Source organism: Diplotaxodon limnothrissa, linkage group LG23 (assembly GCF_057381915.1).
Source record: "Diplotaxodon limnothrissa isolate DT_005_m linkage group LG23, D_limnothrissa_male_GT1.1, whole genome shotgun sequence".
NCBI classification, from domain to species: Eukaryota; Metazoa; Chordata; class Actinopteri; order Cichliformes; family Cichlidae; genus Diplotaxodon; species Diplotaxodon limnothrissa.
This window is the reverse complement of record NC_140617.1, coordinates 43268824-43285860: the sequence shown is the minus strand read 5'-3', so window position 1 is coordinate 43285860 and position 17037 is coordinate 43268824. Positions and strand designations below refer to the sequence as shown.

The 17037-nt window shown below is 42.0% G+C and overlaps 1 protein-coding gene across 1 annotated transcript in view; it reads right to left on the bottom strand.

Moving 5' to 3' along the window:
* Positions 1 to 17037, bottom strand: part of ptgfrnb (prostaglandin F2 receptor inhibitor b) — a 77707-nt gene that overhangs the window by 12973 nt on the left and 47697 nt on the right. The window contains exon 11 of the mRNA XM_085349006.1: positions 15820 to 15927. Within this exon, the coding sequence (XP_085205132.1) occupies positions 15820 to 15927 (108 nt within the window). The remainder of the gene's footprint in view (positions 1 to 15819; positions 15928 to 17037) is intronic.

Genomic DNA, 17037 nt, shown 5'->3' with positions numbered 1-17037 from the left:
TGCCTGTCGTGCAGCTCTGCTGTACCTGCGGACCAGGGAAACAGCTCAGGTTTGACTCTTTGGGCACAGTGACTGAGACAGTGACCATGGGTTTCTATTCTTTGAGTGCCACCTTTCTCTGGTATGTCCTGGTTATATGTTCAACAAAGTGATTCCATTCAATGTTACATTAATTTGTTGGCCAAACACACTTTTCCTGAATACCTGCGAGGAAAAAAAAAAAAAAAAGAGTAAAAATAGCACATTTCGGTATGTGAAAAGATTTTTAAAAAGACGTTAATCCACTGCATAATGACTACAGCTACACTCTTATATAATGACATCATTTAAAAAGTGGCTAGCTGACAGTCAGAAGATAGGCATTTCTCTGACGCTGTGATAGCACCAGGTTACAGTCTGACATTGCCGTGAGTGATCAAAGACGCGCTTTGCATAATTCTGATGCATGAACTCCGGTTGCTTGTTTCAGCGACGACACCGCTACTCGAGGAACGGAGCTATAATTAGAAAGCCTCCGCTTTCTCAGTTAGCCTCCTTCCTTTATTTCTTTGTTCTTGATGGTGGAGCGGACGGAGAACGAGGGGAAGGAAGGAGGGAAGGAGGTAGGAAGAGAGGGGATTTAAAATACTTAGTGACTGAGAAGATTATTTTGTTTATTACACAGCCATAAATAAACGGCAGAAAAAGGCACTCGGAAATGTGAACGCATCTCAAGCTGTGCCTTTGGAGAGGACGCGGTATCACCAGAGAGAGGCCTCCACCCGCCCCCTCCTCACGAGAGGGGCTCTAGGAGTAACTGATCCCCCACTAGCAGGGTGACGCACAGCCTCTTGCCCACAGCTGTTCCTCCTCTGAATCTAGACCGCTGTCCAGACCTTCCTACCCCTCTTTTATGAACTCGTGAACTCTCTCAACAGTTACTTGACAAGCTTTAAACACTGCCTTTAAGCTTCCTGTGTACTACAAACAGAGCCAGCAGAAGAAACAGGAGAAAAAAAGAAGAAGTGTGTGCTGCTACATAAGCACGTGCACACAACTATTTCCATAATTTCACTGCATGTAAGCACGGCATCAAAAAAAAAGAAGAAAAAAAGAAAGCTGCTCTAAGGGTGATCTAACAGACTGTAAAATAAGCTAGTTTGTGTTTTTAATAAACAAAGATTTGGTCAAACTGTTTGCAATTAGGTAATGATCATCTGCAGGAAAAAAGCAGTAAGTGGCCCACGATGTATCATCTCAAAAGGGCTGCACAAAAGACGCTTAAAAAAAAAAGAAAAGCAAAAAGTAAAGTCTTTCTGGATTGTCAAACAGAATTTCAGCATCTCCCTTATGTCCTCGTGTTTCTTTCTTCACACAACTACTTCAATCACGTTTCATGTACAGAAGGAGGGAAAAAGCCTTTGAGTCGAGCTGGGCCTGAAGTGTGTGCCGTTATCTCCATTTGTACAGTTGCACTGAGACACAGTGAGACGCAGCCTATGACGGCCGGCTTCTTGTGCCAGGTAGTCTGCTTTCAGACGTGGTCAGACGATCTGGCTTATTTCAGGCGTACTGAACTCTTAACCCTTTACTGGGCTTCCTGTGAAGCTGGCAGCAAAGCTCTGTGGTGTCTCTGCGTCATCTTAAGAATTGCAAAGGGATTAGAAACAAACTGTCTGATACCATTGCCATCTGGTTTGAGGACACTGTCCTACCTCAAAAGGAAAAAAAACAAAACAAATGGACATCTGGGTGACCGGGTGAATAAGCGCAAGTAAAACATGAGTTAAAGCCATGGACTGTAAAAGGGTATATTTGAACCCAAACCATGATCTATTATCGCAGCAGGCTGCTGCAGTTGTTCGTAGTTTGCATTGAAGATGTGAACCACAGATGGAAACATGTGAGTCTTTTCTAACATGTTGCTTATTGCTAAGGCAAATTACTGCTAGGCGAGTAGATGCAAGTGTTTGCAAGCAAGTAGGTATTTTCCATGCAAACTATGGGAAGCAGTGGCAACCTGCTAGTAACCAAAGTACTCACAAGTAGGTTTTAAATGCAATACCCACTTTGTGACTGACAGCTAGCAACCTCCAGCTACTACCTGTCAGCTGGTTGGGGAGTACACATTTTTCCACAGCGACCAGAGGATGCAATGGCGATCATTGATCGTTTTCTTGGCCTGTTTAAATGAGGTCTCGGTGGCGAGACTTGGACTCCAGCCCCCTCGTCATTTGAGTGCAGTGCATAAAAATGGAAACTCATGTCAACTATGAGAAGAAAGAAAACAAATCAAACTCAAGTGATCATTTAATTGTAGCACTGAGTTATTTTGACGAATATTGTTCCCTAAAGCAGTGTGTCAACAACCTTAAGGGGGTAAAAATAAGCCATCTCTGAATTTCACTTATTAAATTTGAAGCGGGTTAACTTTGCTCGGGTCTAAGCTATAAATCCATGCACTTTAATCTCTCAGGCCTGTGAGGTGACAGATCGAGGTTTAAAAAGGAATCTATCGATTAATAACATAAATGATTAGACCAACACCACTACTGGTCCCTCTTTGCATGTTTAGGCTGCTTAATAATCTGATTTCATGCATTCTTGTTGTCACGTGAAGCTGACATGGCTACACATTAGGCAGCTTTGGTGTGCAGTGACTGGTATGGGGAAAATCACATCTGATAGAGTGGAAGCAACGCCACTGATATCCTGGTGTATCAGGAAGTGTGTGATAAAAATGGTATCCAAATCCCAGCCTGAGTTTTGGTGCTGCAGCAGCTTCATTAAGCAAAAAAGGGTCTTCTTCTCTGGTGATAGGATGGCAGAAACTAAACTACAGTGGATCTCTAATAGAATATCTGGCTCCTGTCTGAGCTAATAAAACTAAAATGGCTGTCGGTGGAAATGAAAACAGTCTGATTGGATTTCTCTGGGTTAATCCCTTGAGAAGAGTCCAAGGCGTAAACTGCCCGAAACACACACACACACACGAACACAAAAGACTGACGATTACCACCAGTGCATCTAATGAAACTGTGTGTGCGCTCTCTGCTCCATAAAGCAGGACAGCACTGGTAGAGTGGAATACTAAACACTATAAAAACACCATTTAGCTTCACAGAAACAAAGCCACCGGGAGGCTAAGTTTCCCTCGTTACTCGCTGCATGTTTAATAAGAACACCAGTAAATGAAGGCAAATTGTACTTCTTATCTGACACACTGACATACAGCTGCCTTAAAACAAATGACCACACTGATATGGACTTCATAGGAAATATATTTTTAGGTCTGTTATTGCTTTTAGATGTTTACACTACAAAAGATAGATAAGCTGGGAAACCTACATTTATCCAGACTTCCATGAATTTACAGCACTATGCAAAAGCCATCCGTCATTTCCTTTTATTTGCTTCAAGGAGCCAGGCATGGTCTTTTTTTAAAATTACTCTTGAACACTAGTTCTCCTGACTTTCTGAATGTTTTAACATTTTTTTGGACACCGACTGCATTTTCCCCTCATTTTCAGTCCAGTCCTTGCACCTGACCAGTTTAACAGAAATGCTTTTTTTCTTAAGCCAGTTCGTACAGACCTATCAATCATTCAAGCATTAAAAAGGCACTGAAGGGATAAACCAGTAAAGTGTCTACCTACACAAAGCAAATAAATGTGAAGGTACAAGAGTGAGTGTCTACACGGTGGAGGCTCTGTTATGGTTTAGGCTAGATTTCAACCAGTGGTGTTGGAGACGTCAAAACTGATGGAATTATGAAAGCAGAAAACATATTTGATCCACCATACAGTAGCATATGGAAAGAACAAGACTGACAACAGCTTCATTTTCCAGCATGACAATGATACCAGTGGAAACACCATCAGTCATGGACTGGCCTCCCCAGAGGCTGGACCTCCACATTATTGAAGCATAGTGGGATCATGTCGACAGAACAGAACAAAAGGCCGAAACATCCAAAGAAGAGCTTTGGATGTCCTTCAAGAAGCCTGGAGAACTATTCCTGAAGACTGCTTAAAGAAATAATGAGAAAGATGCCTAAGAGGGTTCAGCCTGTGCTGAAGAATAAAGGTGGTCACACGAAATATTGACTTTCACTTTCGTTAGCACCTTAAATACTGTATCTCCATGTAAGATTGCACGTTTCATTAAACCACTGAAATGAATATTCACTTCCACCTGCATCTTTGGTCTCAAGCAGAGCTGCTAAATATTTTCTGCAGACATGTGTTTTACCAGAAAGCGAATAGAATTTTTAAGAGTTAACTGTTTCACAAGACTGCCCCATAGATTTCTGCAAGCAATCAACCTGACTAATGATGCAATCACATCACACATTGGCATCCACGAAACACTGCCTTCTATAGTCGGAAACATTTTGACACTCTCTCTTGTTGACTGGCACGCAGTGTAAGCCCAAACAGAAGAATCCCCCTGCGTGCGGTCACGATGTTTTATCTTTGCATGTGCGACGCTTCTGCTTGAAAACTGCTGCCTTAGCAGTCTGATGACACTGTGATCTGCTGTTTCCAAGGATTTCTTCAAAGCTGCATCTCTGTTCCTACTCCGGTTTAACTGTGGGACGTAATGGAGTGAAAATTATGGCACAGTGCAACTCTGTGCAACATTTTCAATTTGTGTTCGACTGTCAAACCCGTCCCTTCCCTTTTCCTCTTCTAGCGCTCGGTTTCCCGCTTTTTGATTGGCAACCATTTGCTCTACTTTTTCAATAAAGTAAAAAAAGGCAGAACGGCACCGCATTTGATGTTTTCAGTCAGTCATCTTTCATTTGAGCTGAAAACCTGAAACAGGTAGTTCTGACTTTTAGCAGTCATCTAGGGGACACAGAAATGTATTTTTTTTTTTTAAAGTCAAATGATTGCTGAATTTTTCTCAAGTTTTATGTACTTTAATTGTTGAAACAAGCTGCACTAAAATTTTTATTACAAGGCAATTTAAACATGATTCATGAGTCATCTGACTTTTTCCAGATGAGGTTTGGTTTATTAGACAAGAAATTAGACTTGCTCTACCTCAGACTGAGCACAACAGGAAATGAGGAACTGACTAACACCTGAGTCAAAAACAACTTGTAGGATTCAGGACTCTGTAATTCTGTTTTTTGCTTTAAAAAAAAAGGTCAAATAAAGGTATCATCATATGGAAGCCCGTTTCCGCCACTAAAAAAAAAACAAAAACAAGTATCCATAACTTGAAATTTCAAGTTATTTTCTTGAAATTTCGACTTATTAACTCAAAATTTGGAGTTAGCTCTGCCAATCAGTAAACTACGTGAATGAGGTCACTTTCTTGTTACCCAGAAGCATATGGCGCAGAACGTGCACTCAAAAGCATTTCAAGAAAATAACTCGAAATTTCGAGTTATGGATCCTTTTTTTTTTCTTTTTGTGGCGGAAACGGGCTTCCATATCATCATGATGTGGATATAGTAAATATGAGTTAATAATTAAAAAAAAAAAAAAAAAAAAAAAAAAAAAAAAGTTGTCGTTTACACCTTTGTCCATCGGATATAAAATGCCATCCCGCTATGATTTTGTGCTTTTATAATTAGAAATGTGTGAAATTTTGCCTCGATAAGCTTAAAACTCAACTAATCTGCTCTACGTTGGCTCACCATGACCTTGAATAGCAAAATCTAATCACTTTGTCCTTGACTGTGAATGTCAACAAATCCCCTCACAATGTTTCTCATATACCGTGTACCGGACAACCCAAGTAATGCCTCAGGCCACTGGGCCGAGGATAAAAATTCAAAAAGAGGAGGAAAAAAAATACAGACCTATGAATCTCAGGCATCTGTAGTGCGTCTGTACAGTTTGAAACCGGGACAGGTAGAGCTGACAAGCTAAACCTGGTGTCCTGTTGATTGTGGGGTGGGTGGGTGGGGCTGGACTCTTTGTCCAAGCGCACACAAAGATGGACTTAATGGGCAAATCTGTCATCCTCAAACTGAGGGTGTCTAATAACTATACATATAAACTACAACTAACCTCAACTAACAGTTGTTGAATGGACTCTGTGTGTTGGCTGTGTTTTCTTTGGGTTTTTTGTTTTTAGTAGTAAAAATTATTAGTTCACCAGAAACATTAAATGGAGAATCATTTGGTCTTTCTGTCAGATCACCACTTCCTACACTTCCCCGTCTATCCGCTCTTCATCCCTCTTTCTACTGAACTCTTTCTCTCGCCACTTTTAATTCCCTGCCTTCCTCTCGTCCTCATCTCTCTCTTTAGGAAACTTTGCATGGTGTTCTCCAATGACTCTCCCTCCATTTACTGCCTCCTCTATTCACTCTCTTCCACTCTCACTCACTTTAACAATCTGTTTAGCTCCCCACCACAACCCCCCCACCCTCAACCATTCACTCCCGCCATCTCTTCCCATCTCTCTCCAGCTCTGGGTCTATTCTTTCTCTACCTCGTTCTGTGTCCCCGGCCGGCTAACGGAGCGTGAGATTGGCTAATTAACGGCTGCCTGTCGGCCCTGCGAAGACAGCTGGGTTATTTGGTGAGAGTGGAGAGAAGAGAGGAGAGACTGAAGAGGAAATGAGGAGAGGAGCGAAAGCGAGTATCGTTGTGTATCTATCGCCCAACCTGATTTTAAAATAAAACTTCAAACTTGCAGTGCGCATTTTTTAGTTAGTTATCGTGTTCTACTATACACACACACGAACTGGGTTAATTTGTTTAAACTATATCAATCAGTATTTTGTATCTCATGAGAAAGGCCACATGAGCAGTCTAACCAAATTAAGGCCAACGTCACATCTCCTTTTAGCGCCATTTTGGTTGCCACCACCTCCTCAGCAGTAATGTGGCACGAGCTTCCAGTGCACAGCGCTGCAGAGCATGGTTAAGTGAATATTTGTGCTTAATTTCATCTCTTGTTCCCATCACGGCAGCACTGACAAGTATAGCTGGTGTCAAGAAATGTAAACGCCACCCGACTAATGATTTAAAAAACTGTCAAAAACTAAAAAACTCAATTCTAACATAAACCACCGTCCTACACAGAGACACGCTGGAAACACTAGATGCGTTTCTGTGTTGCTCATGTGCGGCGCTCACTCATACGCTGGCACCCTAAATTGGCACTCAGTCGACAAAACCTTTGGAACCCTTCATCAGCAGGCAGTCATTTGTCCATCATGTGTCTGTCTGTGGGTTGGTGATTTGCAGGTGTGCAGTACTCAGTTTGTCAGAGGTTCTTGTCTCCAAACTGCAGAGCTGGGCGATACTTCTATGCGGATTTGTCCATACAATCATTTCTACATCATATAAACTCCAATCCTGTCTTTCTCTGGCCAGGAGACACTTTTGCAAAGGGAGGAGGTTTGGAGCGACTTTGTGGCCGTTGCTGTGGCTCCTAAATTCTTCTACTTTGCAATAATACCACTTACAGCTGATTGTTCCCTCCCAGATATTCCACAAATCTCACAAACTAAATGCAATGGTGAAGCCCTATTATAGCATCATGCTTGAATTCAGTGAGCTGTTTAGAACAATGCATTGCTTCACAAATGTTTGGAAAGGCAGACTGCACGGCTAGATGCTTGACTTTATACATCTGTGGTACTGGGACCTGCATGCAAAGATTTAGAGGTGTGACCCAATGCTTTTTCCCATACAGTGTATATTAAGTTGAAGTAAGCACCAACACCTGTATCGGCCAAACTACATAAATACATACACAAATAATCAGCTGCTGGCTACGGTAAATACCACCTATATTGATTAATTGATTGACCTACGGTCCGTACTTTCTATAAAATGTTTTGGCTGGGTCTTCTTCTAGTAAATTATACAAGCCAGTTATTAGCTTGGTAAACCTGCTATATGGTATATGCTAGAGGAGTTCATTTAAAGGAACAAACATAAATAAAAGAACTAAACACAATCAGATAATCAGGAAAAGACTGCCAGTACCGTGGTTTTATTCCAAACCGTGTTTTTAGGCCCTCGTTCTCTAAAAAAAACAAAAAAAAACAAAAAAACTGTGGACCTGGAGGGATTGCTGGCAGACAAATGTAGGCATGATCGCTGTGCCAACAGGATTCAATATCATTTGTTTTTCCTCAGAATTACCCAAGAATTTTCACCAAAACCTTCTTGGAATAATGCAATGTTTACTTTTTACTATAAATATCTTTGTGCACTTCTATGAGACACACTACAGTAAACAGCAGTGATACAAACTACTTAGAGGAAAGCTGTTTCAAATGCAAATTTATTTTCCCAAGCTCACTGGTTAAGTTTAGTACCTTTAACAACCATCTTGGTTGGCATTTGCTAATTGTAGCCATCTAGCTTTCTTTTTGCTTGCATGCCTGATGCCTCATTTGGAAGGGGAAAGAACAGTGTGTGTCTGTACTAGTGAATCACTGAGGAATAAAGCTTTATGCCTTCCCCAGCAGGTACAGAGTGATATGCTGTTACTTAAACAATAGAATTTCAGGCTGTTAAAAACAGTGGTATCTTGTGAAAAGTGTCACATTTTTAGAGGCACTGCTTCAAAACACAAAGAAAACTATCTCTAATGGTGATGTCATCTCCCCTCCACTGACATCTAGCATGCAACATCTGACAAGTGCAGACTTCCACGAGTGCAACAACATGCCATTCATTCCTCGGGTAATGAAGGCTGCATATCCGCACGCAGCACGTCGAGTTAATGAAAAGCAAAACAACACAGGGTCAAAGACAGCGAGACAAACACACACATCAATCTTTGAGTTAGGGTAAGAAAAATCTTCCATAAACTTTAATTTACAAATGATTACACTGTCCAATTACTGTATGCCATGGAGGGTGGTACTCTTGCTTGATTAGTAAATTAGGTCTAAATTTAACTCTAAAAGAACAAAGGATCAAAGTAATCTCAGCGCGGGGAGGAAGAGAGCATCCGATCATTATGGAATAACATCCTGTAAACCTGACATATTTGTCCACAATTAATTCTCCCGTCATCACCGGGGTCGTGAAACTCCCCACGCAGAAGGTGATGAAAGCGGTGACGGTAATTGAAATGCGATTTGAACGCCAATAATCGTGTCTGAAGTTATCCCACGCACCATCAGATTTCTGAAAAATAATTACCTACAACTCCAGCGGCTGTGTGGAGGTATCGGTGTGTGGTACTGCTAAAAACTAATCAAACACGCACAAGTTAAAAACCAACTAAAAGCTGCCACTTTCACTGCATGCACACAAGTTCAACTTAGGACTTATTATGTATTCATGATGCTTTGAGCTAAATGCTAGAACCAACCATTGACCGATGCTGGCCATTTGCTAATGGCTGATAAATGAAAATAAAAATGTAAAGAAGAGACTGGAGCTTTAACACTTTTAACGCTTTAACCCTGTTATTAGTGTTGATATTGCATAGTTTGTCCATCAGAGGGCACTCTGCAACTTTTCTGCTGGTAACTGTTGTTTTTAAGCTTGTGAGCAAACCAAAATTATTTTTTAAACCACACAGCGAGATTATCTTAACACGAACTCCCAAATAACTACACGTAGCAAATGTTACAGAAACCTGTGGCTTCCTGTGTCTCTATCAAATATTTAAATCCCCAAATATTGATATCATATATCGGTTGGCCACTAATAAATGCTAACATGAACATTAGCACTAAAGATGAAGCGCAAATACATTTTTGTAGGTTTGGGTTTAAGAACAATTTAAATACCTTTGACATTAAAGGATGTTTGAGTAAGCATTTTATAGCAGTTCATCAAACTGTAAGAGAATGATATAAACCAGACAGACTCCATGTTTGAGTCATGTGGCAAGATGGTTGAAAATGTACCACATGGTGCAGGAAACAGGAATTACAGCATGTCCATCATTATGATTAGAAGGCATCTTCTCATAGATCAGGGGTGTCCAACTCCAGGCCTCGAGGGCCTGCAGGTTTTAGATGTGTCCTTGATCCATCACAGCTGATTCAAATGACTAAATTAGCTCCTCAACATGTCCTGAAGTTCTCCAGAGTAATGAACTAATCATTTGATTCAGGTGTGTTGACCCAGGGTGAGATCTAAAACCTGCAGGACACCGGCCCTCGAGGCCTGGAGGTGGACACCCCTGTCATAGATGCTTTGATGATGGTAGAAGAGAAGGGCTTGTGAATGAGGAGCAGGTTAAAGAATCACCTTTAATGGGATCGTGACAGATGCATTTCTTTCTTTTGCCACCTGAATACAGTTATCCATGCGTCTAACAGGGCATCCAGTACACCTCATAGGAAGTGATTATTCATTACGCAATAATTTTGACTCATAAACAGAATTCCTACTTGGGGCGATCGTGGCGCAAGAGTTGGGAGTTCATCTTGTAATCGGAAGGTTGCCAGTTTGAGGCCCGGCTTGGACAGTCTCGGTCGTTGTGTCCCTGGGCAAGACACTTCACCCGTTGCCTACTGCTGGTGGTCAGAGGGCCCGGTGGCGCCAGTGTCCGGCAGCCTCGCCTCTGTCAGTGCGTCCCAGGGTGGCTGTGGCTACAATGTAGCTGCCATCACCAGTGTGTGAATGTGTGTGTGAATGGGTGGATGACAGGTTGTGTAAAGTGCTTTGGGGTCCTTAGGGACTAGAAAAGTGCTATACAACTACAGGCCATTTACCATTTTACTGATCAGAATTCGTCATGCACCAAAGATCAACAATCTGCAATTGGGAAGTTATCCTGTTTGAACACAGGGGTCTCCTTGGCTAGCAATTCTTACCCTAAGCTTCCAATTGGGATAAAATCTACTATTAATTAGTTGCACAATTACAGTCTACTGTGGATGACATGATAACCGATTTCAATCCTGCTCATTTGTAAAAAATATTAAAATATCTTAGACGACAGAGCGACATGATACAGGTTCCTTTGACTCATGTAACGTCGCTCCATAAATGTTGACGTAGCAACGCACTTACACGTATGGAGTCAGTAGTTTCACTAATAATGGGCTGAGTCAGCGTAACAGTGAATAGGAGCACTGAATGACTAAGCAGTGAGGAACAATGCGGGATGTTATGTACGCAATTGTGTTTCACCATGCCCGCTGTTAAAGCAAGCTCCGACAGGAGAGCCGTTTTTGGCCATCTCTAAGGAATGTACTGTTCTCTCTAACACGCACGCACACACAGACTGTTGCTCAACCTCTTCAGTAATTTCTTAGTTTCCTTCTTGTGTCACAACAATAAGCTTCAGAGTCAAGGCAGTAACAAATCACTTGTATTAGAACACACACAAACACGAGCTGTTATTATACAACTTGCTGTCGCACCCAAGAAAAAGCTTTGTGTGTTTGATGTAAGGACACCTGCATAAGCTGAGATTTGGCGGTTGTCCAAACTGGGGAAACCTACACGCCACACCTTTGCTGCTGCATGTCACTCGATTCCAGTTTCCTAATTGGTCCTTTAACTTGTGTGTAATCTGTTTGTTATGGATACTTGTCCCGCTTTCGACCACTTTCGCAGACTTAAACACACCTGCCTGTCACAGTTGTTTAACCCCTAAATATAAACAGTGTTTGTGGTTAGCTAGATCACAGAAGAACTCTATGGTCACATGATCATCCGCAGCGATACGTACAATGATATAACTGCACGTGTTATTACCCAGAAAAATGCCTATTTATAGCAAGCGTTCAAAGATCAAACATGAACTGATACAGCTCGGTGTTTTGTCTGTGCATTTAAATCTGTCCAACTCTCTCTAACCTTCACAGAAACTAGTCTGAGAGGAAAACAAATCCAACCAGCATGGCCAAGCTGTCTCAAATATACATTTGTTATTGACAAATTGTGCAGAAGAGCATCTCTGAATGGACAGCGTGTCAAACCTGTAAGCAGATGGGCAAAATTGGAGATTGGAAAACTGGAAAAGCGCTGCCTGGTCTGATGAGCTCTAAACTCAACTAGATGTTAAGGTCAGAATTGTATACACAACATGAAATCATGATTCCAGCCGGATAATGTGTGATGTCCCAAAACGGGTTTCGTGGGTGTGACAATAACTCCACTGTACTCAGATGGCCTCCACAGTCACCAAATCTAAATCAAATAGAGCACCTTTGGGATGTGGTGAAACAGGAAATTCACATCGTGAATATGGACCAAACCTCCGTCACCTTCTTGAATCTGTGCCATGAAGAATTAAGACAGTTGTGAAGGTAGCTAGCTTAATTCTTCATGACAAAGTGTACTAAATAAAGTGACTGGTGGGTGTATACTTCCCCTGGATGTATATAACCTGTTAGTTCATTAATAAACATGTATTTCATATATGATAAAGAACCGCTCCAGCTGTGCTACGTTAATCCGCAGCCGTAAAACGCACTCCCCCCTTCACTCCTGTTTGAGTCACATCTGCTACAACCTGCCAGCTGTTTCACAAACCCACTGCGATTGTCAGAAAACAGAAATAAATAAAAGAGGGAACAAATGAAAGCCGATCAGGTGCTGAATGAGAGCGATTTTCAGACCAAATGTTACTTGCAGAGCAAAGTGTGACTCAAAGCGCCTTCATTCATGCACAAAGTGGAACGAGATGTTGCGCTGAGAGCATGATCACCGATACAGAAATGCCCAAGTAATTCAGCCGGTTCCTACTGCCGTAGCGTTGCACAGCACACACAAATGCTGAAGTGACAAATGATTTGCAATTAGCACTGAGCCCGTTAGTTACAGTTTAACTTAAACCCCGGCCACAGGAAGCACAAATCAGGAAACGTGCGCCATCGTGATGGCAGAAAAAAAGAAAAGAAAACGAGCTTAGAGACAGTTTTTTTTATCTCTGAAACTTCTGCCTCTTACTCTACTGAGATACTCATGATAAAAGTAAAAAAACTGAACTATTTTTACTCTGTGAAATGACAGATTTTTGCTAACTGAAGCTATTAGCTAGCTAATTAGGCGTATGTTAGTTTGAAATGGTTGAAATGTCGTCACCAGCTGACTCCTTAGTGAATCCAGGTGACTTGCTTTAACGGAAAGAGACTTCTTGACTTGATGGCCACATACAGTATTTATTCTTAAACGTTAAAACTGCCTGTCTGAGGAAGGCTAACGGCCAACAGCAGAACATAAACCATTTTATGTGCACAACATGCTTTTCCTGACTCTCTCTCCTCCTACAATGAACACATCAATATCCACGTGTAGCATCTTTATCAGCTGTCATGGAGAGGAAGGCTCCGCTCCCTGGTGCAAACCCCCCACAATCCCTGCAGCTCTACACATCTGTGTTAATGCTTACACATATGCACACCTACAAGGACACAGGCGCAAAAATAATCATGTTTGGCTGTAAAAACTGGATTAAAAAAAAGAAAAGAAATTGTATTCATCTCTGTTTGTTAGCTCTGCTTGTTAAAACGCAGCATTAACTATCCATCTGTGCTTTATCAGCTCACTATGTGGATATAATATAGAAAACGCATGTTGGACGGGGCAGGAAGGACGCAAAGAGAAATCTGAGGGAAACAGTGACAGCTGGGCCGAGCGAGGTGGTGAGTTATGCGCACCGTCGTGTGATGTGTTCAAGTTAAAGAGTACAGAGTGAAGAGGAAGAGGAGGGCGTAAGATGAATGGATGTTTAGAGTGATGGAGAAAGAGAGACGGAGGAGGGGGGGGGGGGGGGGGGCGAGGCAGACGGAGATATAGATGGACCGAGAGAAGAAAGAAGTAGTGTGTTATACTACAGATGGTTCCCACAGGAGGCATCCATTGGTGTGCTATGGGGACTTTCCAGTGTCACAGAACATTGTACATGTACAGTAATGGAAATAATAAATTCTATTTAACTTCTATTGCATATACTCATACGACCAGTTTACAGCTTAAAACATGCGACTAAAACATGTATAAATTAATAGTATGTTCAGTCTACTCTGCAGCTATCAAATGTATATTCTTAGAAATTTTAATAGTCTGCAAACAGCGTTTCAAAATAACTAAAGGGTTTGGTGTATTTACAGGCCACACAATAATCAGATTTAAAGAAAACACTTTTCTAAATGCAAAAATGAATAAATAAATAATGCACTAATCCACCCATCCATCCATTTTCATCCGCTTATCATTTTCAGAGTCGCTGGGGGGCTGGAGCCCATCCCAGATGTCACAGGGTGAGCGGCAGGGTACACCCTGGACAGGCTGCCAATGAAATGAAGTATACACACGAGCAAACTAAGGCATAAAATAGCCTTTAAGCTGTTTTCTTGGAAGGTTTTCTTACATGAGCAGGAGGCCAAAAAAAGACAGAAAAAAAAACAAGACTTCTGACAGCACCTCCTGGATGAGGTAGATCTGATGTTCACGTGCAGGTGTCTTTGTGTGCGTGTGCTCAAGTGCAGTAGTGTATGAGTTAGTGTGTGTCTGTAAGCCTTTAAAGGAGCTGCACATCAACATTCTGCGGAAAAACAGACGTTATGATGGCGTCGAGTCTAATAATTAAGCTCACTGATTACTGGATTAATAATAAGACTACCAGCACTGTGTCAGTGGCTCAGAGTTTTATCATCCCAGGAATAATTTTACCGGTTCTCTCACTCACTCACACACACACACACACTCACACACACACACACACACACACACACACAAAAACATCATGTGGAATATTTGTATATTATTATATTTATAATTGGGCAGCATTTTTCAACCAGTGGTAGCGCACCCTGCTGGGCAAAAGCAGTAGTAAAGGTGTCCTCTTTAAGTCGGGATTACACTTTCTGCGAGTCTGTTAGTGTGCACTAGGGTGCACTAGGGTCCACTAAGGACCCAATCATGGAAATTCCATCATCGGACAATAAGCCCGAGGGTTCTTGCGGATGTCCGTGTGACTGTTTGTCTGTGACCGTGTGGATTTTCTATGAGCGCACACCAGGGAGACTCAAAGTTGACCTCAAAGAAGTATAACAGACTTACTCCTTCTCTGTGTCATGGAGCAATGGAGTATAATCTAGGCCTTACTTTTCAGGCCATCGTGTCCATCTTTTATATACAGTGTATGCTTTGTGTATGGCAATTTAATTAACCACAGCCAATTTAAGATAAGGTGCAGCTGCCACAGTGGGTGGAAAGTCCTCACACTTGAAGAGACTGGAAGAAGAGAACATAACAGTGTGTTGAAGCTGTTATTGATTCATGTTCTGCTGATTAAATAATTAACCTGCCCACCAATAATTGAATTTGTATGCATGAACTCAATGACAGTCTGTGTCACAGGATTACAGATTTTGACCTGATGGTAGGAAGGCTGGGCTGTTCTTTGCAAATTCAACAAACTTGGCAAGGTTGCTGCTTTGAGTCACAGCACTGGTTAGACCACCTAACTGAAAGCAAACCCTTCATTCTGGCGTTCTGATGTGACACAATATTGTTTACCGTTTCCCCCTTTTTAACCTGTGGTTTCTCATATCAGAAGAAACTGAAACCTAACAGTACGGACCTCAAAGTCTATATGAGTGAAAGCAGCCTGGATAGAAATGTTAGTACAGTGCACCAAGTAACCAAGCCCCGAATATAAAACCACAAAGGAAAGAGAAAGAATGCAGAACTCTTAATCATCACATCATTCTTATTAAGGCTGCTGCTGACAGGTTGACAGGTGAAGAAGGCAAAGGAAACGTTTGTATGAATTTGCACATGTGGGAGCTGCAGCAGTGTCTCGATGCATGCGTGGAAAAAGATGAAAAGAGCTTGCAACAGTTGCAGATCGTGATTTATGAGTGCACGTGAGAAAACCTCACATACAGTACCTCCATATATGCTGTGTGTGTGTGTGTGTGTGTGTGCACTGTACCAGTCTTTGGCGAGGATCCGGAGACGCTGAGCGAGCACTCCATCTTTGCCGTTTCCCACGGATAAACGCTGCTATCGTCCGACTTGATGGCGATGGAGAAGGATGGGCCTGCAAACGCCAGCACATCGGTTCAAATGAGCTTTATTCAAGAGACATTTGACACAGACAACAAACATCAGAGAAACTCTGCTGAGATCAAAAGGGCTCGTTCAAACACAGGCTTGCTTTTAAACCTACACGATAATTCGGCATTCGGGTCCCTGAGGAAAGACAGTAGATGTGAGCTTGCGGGGAGAAAATATAGTTCAGCCCTCAGATGATAAATACTGCTTTAAAGTCACAGTCTGCGGGTTCTCTGATATGCTGAAATCAACAGCAGCACTGTAGCTAAAGCAGATGGTAGCTCAAAACCAGAGCTCGGCACCCGCTATAAATTTGTAAAAGGGAACCGCTGCTGCAAGGCTAACAAAGCCCTCAACTATAAAGATTTATAGCTACAATTTCAAGTGTGCCTTCAGTGTTGACACCTTAATGGCTTTATATTCTGCAACCCAATGAAGTTTTCAGGTTGGCTTTGGGCCGTTTCGTTAGAAAAAAGGAAAACGCTTGAGGCTCTTTCGGGTTATGTTTAAAATTAGTTTACTAACAAGTAATTTCTGCTTTTGCATGCTATGCGTCTAAGTGGAAGGAAGGAGTGAAAAGCCATTTTTTACATGTGAAACCTTTTGGAGCTGTAGATCAGGATCTCTCTCACATGGAGCAGAACGTAGTCTGCTTCAGAAACTGTGTCGAAGTGGAGACGGTGTTTTTCTGAAGCAGTTGGAGCATGAATGATGCACCACACACAGCACGATTTGCAAATCGGACCAATCTGGCATCACACTGACTTTGTAATAGGGAGCTGGCAGGTTAAAGACCGGCTAATGTCTTAATAGACTGCGCAAGACGTGGGAATTCTCACCTGCACCTCAGTCAGGTAAGTCTTTAAATACAGTTCAGAGTGGCAGCTAATCTGTGAGAAAACCTCTCAGTCAGGGATGAGATAAAGAAAAATATGTGTCTGGGTCTTGAACCAGGATCTAGTTTCAGATTTCGAACGTTCATCGAGTCTTGAAATCTACGAGTAGGTTCAGCAGGTCAAGGTCCACGCTAGGCCTCGATGGAAGCCTCACACAGGAGCGCTTAACCTGACAGTCTGCCCGCCCCCTCACCGCTCCT